We start from the raw sequence: 10950 nt of genomic DNA on the forward strand, positions 1-10950 counted from the left end.
AGAATATCAAACATTCCATAGGTGGAGTGAGATGGTACATATAAAATAAATATATAAGGCTTTGGTTGTTTTGTAAAAAATGAATGATTTCTAAAATATGTTTTTAAAAATGCTCGTTTGAAATAATTAGTCAACAAAAAATATATTCATTTTTTTAGGGAGATGTTTCTCAAATCACTCATTTTGTGCGAAACAAACGAGTTAAAAATAATCGTTTGTATCATCTACAAAAATAATTGCTTGAACGATGATGCTTTATACATAAATCTTTGTCGATAATAAAATATTTTTTCATTAATTCATTATTTCAAGCGATATAATCAGTTATTTTTAGGAAGATATATTTCAAAATCACTAATTTTTCATAAAATTAACATAACCTTAATTCAATGACGTGGGATATTGCAACAAGTAATATACCCGGCTTTTCTGATGCGGTGGCGCTCGCATGAGCGAGGTTGACTTAAACGTGCAAAAGAATAGAAGAAAAAGTTATAAAAAAAAAAAAAAACCAAAGCGAATAGATTCAGATTCACATGCTCAATTCCCATGGCCGGCCGCAGATTCCTGCCCCCGAATCGGACGGGGGTAAACAAATACCAAAAAATACGTGGAGGGAATCTACAAATAACGCAAATTACCGGGGCTCTGTAGCAATAACCCTGAAAGTCTCGAAGCTATAAATAACGACGCCTTTTTTCACGTGAGTTGGTACGAGATCACTTGCCGAGGTTCTCTCGTCGTCTTCCTCCTCCTCCTCTCCTCGCGCGCGCAGGATCGCCGGAGCTCCCCTGGCCGTCGCCGGAGGGGAAGCGACGTCGTTCGCCGTCCGGGATCGAGGTGCGTCCATGGCGTCTCTCTCTCTCTGTGTGCGTTAGTTGGTCTCCGTTCTTTACCCGCTTCGAATCCGTCGCCGGGTTCTCGGCACGCGAACGGGGCGCGCTTCCGTGCCGTGTTATGCTAACGTCGCGGCGTCCGAAAGTCGTGGTTTTCCGCTACGTGCCGACGTTTCTTTTCGGTCGTTTTTATACTCGGCGAGTGCGAGGAGTGCGGATCTGGTGCACCTTTGGGCTTGTCGCCGTTGGTCTGAAGAATGGTCGGGTCGTTTGCGCTTGTCTGCGAACTCCCTGGGAGCGTGGTTTGCGCCTTGCGGTTAAGCTGGCCGTCCGAAATTTGTCAAATTTTTGGTTTTTGTCGGTTTTTGAATCGGTCTGTGAGATGGATTTCGATGCTGGAGCATGTTTGGTTTAGGCAGTGAGGAATCCCATGATGCCGTCTTCTTGAACGTTGTGCTTAAAGTAGCATGAAGTAATCTAAATTTTAGATTGTTTTGAATTGGGAGGATCTGATTCTTTAGTATATAAATCTTTGTACGGAGAATATATTATTTATTTAATTATTCTTTGTTATTCCTCTGTGGGCCATCAAGTTTGAGTGGGACTCGTCTTGTGGACTACTCATTCCTGGGTGAAATTCGCAACAAGTGCCGTAATTGATGTCAAAAGATACCACACACGCTAGTAACATGAAATATTTCTTGGCTTTTCAGAATAGAAGTAGCATTCTACCGATAACTGTCCATGTTCGATGAGAAATTATTGATTCTAGAGTCCTGACATGATCTGTTTTAGATCGACATGCTTATCGAGATGTTGACTTGCTGAGTTTTCGGGTGATTCTTTTGAAGTTGCATAGGGGTTTGAGAGTTTGATGGATATCATGGCTGAAGAGGATATTTACACAAAAGATGGGACGGTGACCATCCGTGGTGATCCTGCCGATAGGACAAAAACTGGGAACTGGAAGGCGTGCCGCTTTATCCTGGGTATGGTCTAGGGGCGCTATTTGTCCATCTTTAACATTCCGTATGTTGAACTGGTTGTTGGATTCCTCTTATGTCAGGAACTGCATGACCGTGAGAGTGTTATATATTCTAACAAAGATTATTCTATCAGGAAATGAATGTTGCGAAAGGTTGGCATACTATGGCATGGGCACCAATTTGGTGAACTATATCCATGAACGCCTACACCAGAGTAATGTTGCCGCATCAAATAATGTTACCAATTGGTCAGGGACCTGCTACATTACTCCACTGATTGGAGCCTTTCTAGCGGATTCATACTTGGGACGATATTGGACAATAGCCATCTTTTCAATGGTTTATGTTCTGGTAAGCATGGCCAAGAATATAAATGCTATTGTGTGTTCTCAGATGACTGCACTGCAAATCGGATGCATTTCGATGCATGCCTGTCTATGTATCAAAATCAACTGGATAATTATGGTACAGATTACATGTTACAATCATGAATATTTCTTCTGCCCAAAGAAGACCACGGAGATTTTCTTAGCGAAAGAAGAAAAAACAACTCTAAGATTTGGTATAGGTCCCGCAGTTAAAAGAAAAAGAATCTTATTTTGAAGATTTACTCCTAATATACTCTTTATAGACTATAAAGATTTTTCTTCTCTTCCTTCTAGCTGTATCAAGGTCAATTGAAATGCTTCCAGTGTCTGTGATGGCGTCATTTGGTCAAGCATCTTTGCTCCTTTGATTGGGAGAATAACTTGGCATTGCGTTCAGATGGACAGATTATTTGTGGGACTTGTATAGATGATGAAGGCTGAGATATTTGAAGCAACTTTACATGTGCTTTTGCCCCCTCTTTTGACAAAGAGTTCCTAAAAAGATGTTCTTCTAACTCGTGCAGGGGATGACACTGTTAACAATATCTGCTTCTGTTCCTGGGCTAAAGCCTTCCTGTGAAAATGGTGAGTGCCATCCTAAAACATCCCAAACTGCTGCCTGCTTTGTGGCGCTGTATTTGATTGCTCTTGGCACTGGTGGAATCAAGCCTTGTGTTTCATCCTTTGGTGCCGATCAATTTGATGAAACGGATGAACCTGAGAGGAAAAAGAAGAGTTCGTTCTTTAATTGGTTTTATTTGTCAATCAACATTGGTGCACTTATTGCATCCTCAGTCTTGGTGTGGATTCAAATGAATGTTGGTTGGGGATGGGGATTTGGAATCCCAGCAGTTGCAATGGCCATTGCTATTGTGTTTTTCTTCTCCGGTAGCCGGTTGTACAGGATACAGAAACCTGGAGGCAGTCCCCTTACAAGGATTGCCCAGGTAATAGTCGCATCCTTCAGAAAAATGAAGGTAGAAGTTCCAGCTGACAAGACTCATCTCCATGAGACAGCAGATGCAGAATGCACTATCCAAGGAAGTCGCAAGCTTGAGCACACGGATGAGTTGCAGTAAGTGTCTAAATCCCCTGATTTTATTAGGTTTAAAATATTTTGAAGATTTTCGGGGTATTTGTACACATCATCATTTATTTATGCCTGTTTTACCAGTGGTCTCTGTTAGGATATGTTTAAGAAACATTGAAGCTTAGTGAGTAGGTTAATTTCCTAACTGATTTGGATCGTTAATTACAAAGAAATGTCCTTATGAAAAATATGGATTGCTCAAGTCAGTCGCTGTTGTTGCATCTTGCTCTATCCTACCACATATAGAAGTAAAGATCTCTTTTCTTTTGTACGTTCTGCATTTTACGATTTGATGCTCCTTTGCTGATACCATGGTTGGGTGAGAAGCTGTTTGGCTCATCTCCCATAAAAAAAGTTGGGATGAGTTTATAACTTATGTTTCTGGGCACACTCTTACGTCCTAATTATGCCTTACAATTACAATGCTGAACCATCCCTGGGCATTTTTGTTTGTAGTAGATTGAAATGATCGGCTTTAGCAGCATACTGACAATTGTAGATAGTTTAACCTGTGGTTTTTAATCATTTACATATTGCAGGTTCTTTGACAAGGCTGCTGTTGAGATCCCAACTGATAACATAAAGGGGAATACAGATCCCTGGCGTCTTTGCACAGTCACACAAGTGGAGGAGCTTAAATCAATCATCAGGTTGCTTCCAGTATGGGCATCTGGAATAGTCTTTGCGACCGTGTACAGCCAGATGAGCACGATGTTTGTTCTTCAAGGCAACACTTTGGACCAGCACATGGGACCACACTTCAAGATCCCATCGGCTTCCCTCTCTCTCTTTGACACACTGAGTGTCATCTTCTGGGCTCCCGTATATGACCGAGTTATTGTCCCCTATGCCAGGAAATTCACAGGCAGGGAACGCGGGTTCACTCAGCTGCAGCGGATGGGCATCGGCCTTGTAATTTCTATCTTCTCCATGCTCGTTGCAGGGATTTTGGAAGTCATTCGTCTTGGCATCGTCAGGAGGAACAACTACTACGATCTTGAGTACATCCCAACGTCAATATTCTGGCAGGTCCCTCAGTACTTCCTCGTGGGGTGTGCCGAGGTTTTTACCTTTATTGGGCAATTGGAGTTTTTCTATGACCAGGCACCGGATGCGATGCGAAGCTTGTGCTCTGCTCTCTCTCTTACTACCGTCGCATTGGGAAATTACCTGAGCACTTTACTTGTGACCATCGTGACTAAAGTGACCACTCAAAACGGAAAGCTTGGATGGATTCCCGATAATCTGAACAGGGGTCATCTCGACTATTTCTACTGGCTCTTGGCGATTCTGAGCCTGCTTAACTTCTTGGTCTATCTCTGGATTGCAAAGTGTTATACCTACAAGAAAGCGACAGGAGTTGCCCGTTGACAGAGCCTGGTTTCTCTGATGCTGTGCAATTTAGTTACCTATCTTCCCTGCTTTAAAGTTAAAAAGTTCAGTGTCTTGCGTCTGGCGTACATGCTGATGTGCTCGTAATTTGTAAATATATTAATTTACTTGGTGCCTTTTGGAAAGGAAGTTGTTGATTCTTCTGTTACATTCTGCCTTTTTGGTTCTCTGACACATATAAGATTACTGTCTCTTCGACATTGTTCATTACTTGGTTGTTCAAGGGTCGATCGAGCTTCGCTGATGCATTTGCCTGGAGGTAATAGTGCTCATAACGCATCTTGATACTGGCTCCTATTCCGTTTCCTAACATCTGTTTGGTAAAGAGTACCTCATGTTCTTAATGACTATCCATTGGCCATAGAAACTTGGAGAATAATGACAAAAGTGGTCTCTGTATCCCTTACTTGAAATTGAGGAAAGTTGTGTTTGTAACTCCATTGATTGAGATGGGGCCTTGCGGCGGTAGGACGAGGGGAAATTAGAGATTGTTGGCCTAGGATGTTTAAGCGGTAGTTTTAAAAGTAGTGGATATAAAGAGTGCGTTTGGTTGGACTTTTGGGAAAGTTTTTGAGAAAATGCAAAAGTCTTTAAGTGAAAGGGGTTTGTTAAAATGCAAATTGCGTTTGGAAAACTATAATCTAAAAGTCCATTACGAAGTATCTTTGAATAAAATAGCTTTGGAAGACTTATATTTACAGAGCACTTTTATTATTAAAAAAAAAAAAAAAAATATATTTGGCCGATAAGGGCAGCGACCACCAGTGATATGGGACCACCGGCGTGTCGTTGTCTAAGGTCACTGGACCTTAGGTGGCCCTTGGAAACCACTGGCGAGGTTGCTCGAGGTCGGGCGACCGCTAGCGAGGGTCGCGTGACCCTGGTGAGACCCTCGCCCGAGGTCGGGGCCTCGGTGAGGGCCGCACCTAGGTCGCGCAACCTCGGCGAGGGTCGCGCTTGGGTCGTGTGACCTCGTCAGTGGTCGCGTGACCCCGATCGACTGTCGCCGAGGCTACGCAACCCTCGCCTGAGGTCGGGGGACCTCGGTGAGGGCCCCACGACCTCGGCGAGACGCCGCGTGACCTCGGTGTGGGCCACGCTTGGGTCGCGCGACCTCGGTGAGGGCTACACCTAGGTCGCGCAACCTCACCGGCCACGCGACCCTCGCCTAAGGTCACGCGGCCTTGGCGAGGTCGGCCGAGATGCAAATCGCACGGCCCCTCACGAGGCTGCCGTGACCCAGATGGTGTGGAGGTCGTCACGACACCCAGGCGATGGTCACCTAGGTCGCCGTGACGGTCGCTTGGGTCACCGTGACGATTGCCAGCCTCCCTCTAGCCGATCGTTGGCCCCTCGTAGCCCTGCGCAACCCCGCCGACCGCCTTCATTGAAGAACATGAACAGTAAACGTCGAAGATGATAAACAGTAATGTTTATATTTGCAGAAGGTTGAAAGCCCAAGACATCCCAAGATCTATCTTGGGCTCTCAGCCTTACAAATGTTGGCTTGCCAGTAAGAGACTTTCAAAGTTTTTTCCCAAATACTTTATTTTGGCCCAAGGGGCTTTTGATGGCCAAAGTCCCTTCCAAAGCTTCTCCCAAATGGACCCAAAGTATGATCTACATGACTCTTACATTGACCGTTTCCAATTTCCAAACCTTTGAATCTCACGAGTGTTGTAACTGAATTTAAAGATCACATATGATGATGGGATTGTCTTTGATAGTTGACAAGCACTCTTTTAGGTTTGAAAATTGAACTCACCACCGCCACTAATATTTAAAACCCTTGCCTTCTACCAATGAGGTGTTAGATCGTCCCTAGTAAAGGGCAAGAGTCGTCTTTGGCAAGGATCTCTTTTCGTATATCTGGGAAATTAGTTGAGCGACATGACCCATCTGTCCAATTGAGCTATTTGACGGAACGATCAGCATCCAATGACATTATCATTGCTCCTAAGTTACTTGACCGTGTAAGAAGAGATAATGCAGCACAAAAAACGAGAGGTCCGAAACTGTCCCGGAAAATGACAAAAAAGAAAAATCCCTCTTCCTCCTTCTCCTTCTCCTTCCACTTCTCCATTGTTCAACCGAAGAAAGGATTCGAAAGATGATGGCGCTCAAAACCCTGCACACCTCCTTCTCCCCCGCCGACCCGACCACCTTCCTTCCCTCCAACCTCAACCCCAAGAAGAAAAAGCGCCCGGCTCTCTCCCTGTGCAGATGCAAGCGAGGCGGCTCGTCCCGCCCCTCCGACTCTCCTCCGCCGCCGCCGCCAGAGGGCGATGCCCGGAAGCAAGAGCTGCTGGCCCGGATCGCGATGCTTCAGGCGCAGAAGGTCCGGCTCAGCGACTACCTGGACGAGCGGTCGGCCTACCTGACCCAGTTCGGCGAGGAGGCCGGCGCCGAGTTCGACAAGATCGGGGAGGACGCGCTCCGAGGCCTCGACGAAGCGGGTAACCGGGTCTGTTCATCCTCACGATTTTCGGATCCGATTAGACTTTTGGTATAAGAGAGTGCGACTGGTCGGAATGGATAATGGAAAATGGAAAAAAAAAAAGGCATTTCGAAATTCGTTTTTCTCTTTCTAATGCTGCCTCCCAATTTGGAAAAGAAAAAGAAAAAGAAAAAAAAAGAATATCGGTCAGTACTAAATTCTTGCAGTTGGCTTGATACTATGATATTACGCTTGGAATTTATTTACATGCTAAGCATACCGTTGCATAATAAACTTTTGGGTTGGCATAAGTAAAATTGGTAGTTTTCCGCACCCTCCACCTAAAAATAAGAATTTCGTATGATGGATATATCGTTTAATAGCAACATGTGATGCATTCGACCAATTACAAGTGAGATGCGTGACCATCCATAGTGATGTCAAATGTGATGAGCAGTGCTAGTTGGTATACTTTCTCCTGTCTGGACCTTTTTTGGGTTGCCATTGTTTCTTCGTCTTTGCTGGATTAACATAGTTAGGAATGAAATGGAGCGCTTATTTAATCGAGGAGGAAAGGGGAGAAGGTGGTGTTTTCACTGTTGCCCTTACCTATAAGTTTAATTCATTTGACCGCGTTGAAAGTGTTAGAGCCTTCTTGGATAGAACTTTGCTTGCTTGCCTTTAGCTTGATTTAATTTTGTGGCTGTCGCGTTTTGACTTTCTTTTAATTGGAACATCCAAAAATTTCACCATTTAGAAATTTTGGCACTTAGATATGAAGTTTTTTACAATCCTTTGAAACTTGCATAATATTTTAAACTTTGGCGAGGTAAATAGTTGTCCTTTTCTTTTGAAAATAACGCAAGTAAATAGGCACTTAGTTTGAGATTTCTAACGTTACATTTTCTATGAACATGTATGCAGAAGTGGAGGTGAAAAAACTTCGTCGTTTTAATTATTATCCCATATTTCATCTATACTTTTATATAAAACGAAGGGACCTCATTCCTTAGTATAGTCTAGTCCATTTTTTCCATTAAAAAAAATCCTAAATTAGTTATTATCTAAATATTCAAGAAACAAAAAAAAAGTAAATTGATAATTTTTTTATCCTTTTCTTTCATGTATTTCGATTTTAGAATTTCAATTATTTCTACCCTATAAACACCCTTAAAAATAAGTTTACTTCCAGAAATAGTTTTTCTCTTTACATTTGCACATGCATATCTTCCTTTACGTATTATTGCCAGATAATGGAGAACATAGAGAGCAGAATGCAATCATTTGAAGAATCCATGGAGCTCAACAGAATGGAGATCGAGGAGAGCGACAACAAGTTGGCGGAATTCGAGGGGCAGGTCGAGAAGGACCGCAACGAGGGACTCTTCTTCAAGAGCCTCACCCAGGAGAAGAAGCCGGTCGAGAAGGCGAAAGCCAAGGAGGAGGCGAAGAAGGTCCAAGAAGTCGTGAAACAGAGCGCTGGGTCGAAAACCCGAAGATATGTCTATGTCGCGCTGATCGGCATCCTAGTCACCGGGATCGCCGACTCTTTCATCTTGTCCTCGCCCGATTGGAGAAAAGTCGCCGTCCTCGGGGCGATTCTAGTGGCTCTGATCACTCAGTTCGCGTACGAGCAAGGGATGCTGTCGGAAACAGAGCAGACGGAGAAAGAGAGATCCGAACGAGAAGATAAGTAAATTTTTGAACTTATTTTTCCCTCCATGGTCAAAATGTACATTCTTTGCTCATTGATGACTCTGGCAATGAACGGGATGATGCCACACTATACAGCAGAGTCCATAGTTTGGTTTTGATTTGATATATGAAGTTCGTTCTTTCTTTTCCTTTTCTTGACTAAGTACTGTTCAAGATTAGGATGTTTTAGGATCTCTCATAAATGCATACTCACACACAGAGATTTCAAGAACTCTTCAATTTCTCATACACGCTTCTGTTTCTCGCAAAAATGTTGTGAGTGGGAGATGAAATCAACCAGTGTTCGACGTGGGTGGAATTTCTTTCCGTGCCTCGACAAACCTCAATAGTTGATAAAAATCTACTCATAGATCAATTATCAAATTTTTAAAATCACAAAGATAGTACCGTGCGGGATAAATGATCCATGTACTTCTCAAGTATTCGTAATTTTCATTGGATCGAGTAGCTTCCACAAATAAGTTTAACTAAATATTCTATCCATTTTCATCAATAGGAATTCTATTGTTACGTGTCAGAAGATCTGGAGATTTTTCAGTGCTGATAAATTTCAATAAGTGTTGAAAATCTGTTGCTATTATCAATGTTATTTTTTTAGGTAAATTGTTTGTTATTTTCCAACATTTTTATCAAATAACAAACTTTTGTTTGATAATTCGCAAATTGGCAACCTTTATTCCAACTTACATATTTTTATTTGCTTGACTTACGAATGTTTTGAATTTACAAACTCTTATATAAAATTGCCAATCTAAATCATATTGATTTACTAACTTTTGTCATATTAACTTACTAAACTAAGTTTGGATTATTGACAATCATTTGAGTTATTTACCAACATCTAATTGTTAGTTTTAGACTATTGATTCTTACTTGAGTTATTACCAACATTTTTTTTTTAATTTATTTGCTTTTCACTTGGGTGACCTCTTTTAGAATAGAGTTGGTAAGTAACCAAATAAAGCTTGATAATCGGAAGAAATATACCCCAAGTACCAAAACTTGGCACAAAGGGATATTTAAATGTCCAAAGTTAAGAGTGACACTTAAATGCTATTTAAAAAAAAAAAAAAAAAAAGTGGGACACTTGAGTGCCATTTCGCGATTTTCATTAGAAATCTTATATGACAATTTTTTATTATTTTTCTCGCTTATGTGGCTCGCCGAAGAGCTAACTTAGCAAAGGATTGCAAAAATGACGTTATTTTGGTGTGGATTTGAAGTTTAATATAAATACTAATTAAATTAAATTATAAAAAAAAATTTAAAAAAAAGGGGAAGAAAGCGGCTGAGGGCTAAGCCCTCCTTGCCGTCATCGAGAAGAGCCTGTGATAGTGGTGGGGGGGTGTAGGCCGGGGTCGCCGGCCCTGCCAGGGCCTGACCTGACCCTAGCCCTTGGCCATGGCTCGGTGACCCTAGTGGACCCTCGCCCCACCATCGTTGGCCTTTCTCAATGGGGAGAGGTAGTGAACGGTGAGGGCTTAGCCCTCATCTGCCTCCCTTAGTTTGTTTGTTTGTTTGTTTGTTTTTTTTTATAAATATTTTAAATAAATCTAGTCTTAAATTCAATTTAATTAATTTTTATATTATTTTTATCACGTCATGCACAAAGATGACGTCGTTTTTGCATTGTTTAGCCACGTCGGTGTGCAAAATGACGTCGTTTTGCACTTACTTTGTTGGAAAATCGCTATATCAGCATTTTGGCCGGATTTTCTTGTTGTTGGCACTTAAGTGATCAATTTTGCTTTGATTTTGACACTTAAGTGTCACTTTCTTAGCTTTTGGCACTTAAGTGTTCTTTCATGCCAAGTTTTGGCATTTAGGGTTCTCATATAATAATTGATAGATTTAAAATGTTGATAAGAAAGTAATAAAAGTTGGTAAATAATAAGACAAGTCTTTTTTTTTCCTTGTAAAAAATAAGAGAAGCTGGTAACTTTAAAAAGCAAATAAACGGTTGTAACTAACTTAAATATGAGTTCGTAACACAAAGTTTAAATGGTAATGTAGTAGTAAAAAAGGAGTCTGTAAGTAAGGTAAATAGTCATAATCAATAGAAAAGGTAGTACATTAAAAATTTTCTAATAAATTTTGAGAGCAAACTCGAGTGGGAGTTGATAAT

At 41.7% G+C, this 10950-nt stretch overlaps 2 protein-coding genes across 3 annotated transcripts; both read left to right on the forward strand.

Annotated features, from left to right (window-relative positions):
- The first annotated feature begins 710 nt into the window (after nt 1–710).
- LOC104433128 (protein NRT1/ PTR FAMILY 8.1) lies at nt 711–4820 on the forward strand. 2 transcript variants are annotated; one of them, XM_010045783.2, is made up of 5 exons: nt 711–840; nt 1688–1825; nt 1956–2173; nt 2715–3265; nt 3820–4820. In XM_010045783.2, the coding sequence occupies exons 2-5, from the start codon at nt 1711–1713 to the stop codon at nt 4649–4651; spliced, it is 1716 nt and encodes a 571-aa protein (XP_010044085.1). In that variant the 5' UTR covers nt 711–840; nt 1688–1710; the 3' UTR covers nt 4652–4820. The 2 variants fall into 2 exon arrangements, with proteins under 2 accessions (XP_010044085.1, XP_010044086.1); XM_010045784.3 differs by having other exon boundaries at nt 723–840; nt 1696–1825.
- Nucleotides 4821–6654: 1834 nt separating this feature from the next.
- On the forward strand, nt 6655–8957 carry LOC104433127. The gene is made up of 2 exons (XM_010045782.3): nt 6655–7136; nt 8360–8957. The coding sequence occupies exons 1-2, from the start codon at nt 6783–6785 to the stop codon at nt 8804–8806; spliced, it is 801 nt and encodes a 266-aa protein (XP_010044084.2). The 5' UTR covers nt 6655–6782; the 3' UTR covers nt 8807–8957.
- The last annotated feature ends 1993 nt before the right edge of the window (nt 8958–10950 follow it).

The sequence above is a fragment of the Eucalyptus grandis genome, chromosome 1, assembly GCF_016545825.1.
Source record: "Eucalyptus grandis isolate ANBG69807.140 chromosome 1, ASM1654582v1, whole genome shotgun sequence".
Classification (NCBI taxonomy): Eukaryota; Viridiplantae; Streptophyta; class Magnoliopsida; order Myrtales; family Myrtaceae; genus Eucalyptus; species Eucalyptus grandis.

What these genes read in the sequence shown, in the direction of transcription:
- LOC104433128 (XM_010045783.2), top strand. Translation starts at nt 1,711, where the DNA reads ATGGATATCATGGCTGAAGAGGATATTTACACAAAAGATGGGACGGTG. An exon ending in GGCGTGCCGCTTTATCCTGG is followed by an intron (nt 1,826 to 1,955) that starts GTATGGTCTAGG and finishes TTATTCTATCAG; the next exon opens with GAAATGAATGTTGCGAAAGG. An exon ending in TTTCAATGGTTTATGTTCTG is followed by an intron (nt 2,174 to 2,714) that starts GTAAGCATGGCC and finishes TAACTCGTGCAG; the next exon opens with GGGATGACACTGTTAACAAT.
- LOC104433127 (XM_010045782.3), top strand. Translation starts at nt 6,783, where the DNA reads ATGATGGCGCTCAAAACCCTGCACACCTCCTTCTCCCCCGCCGACCCG. An exon ending in TCGACGAAGCGGGTAACCGG is followed by an intron (nt 7,137 to 8,359) that starts GTCTGTTCATCC and finishes TATTATTGCCAG; the next exon opens with ATAATGGAGAACATAGAGAG.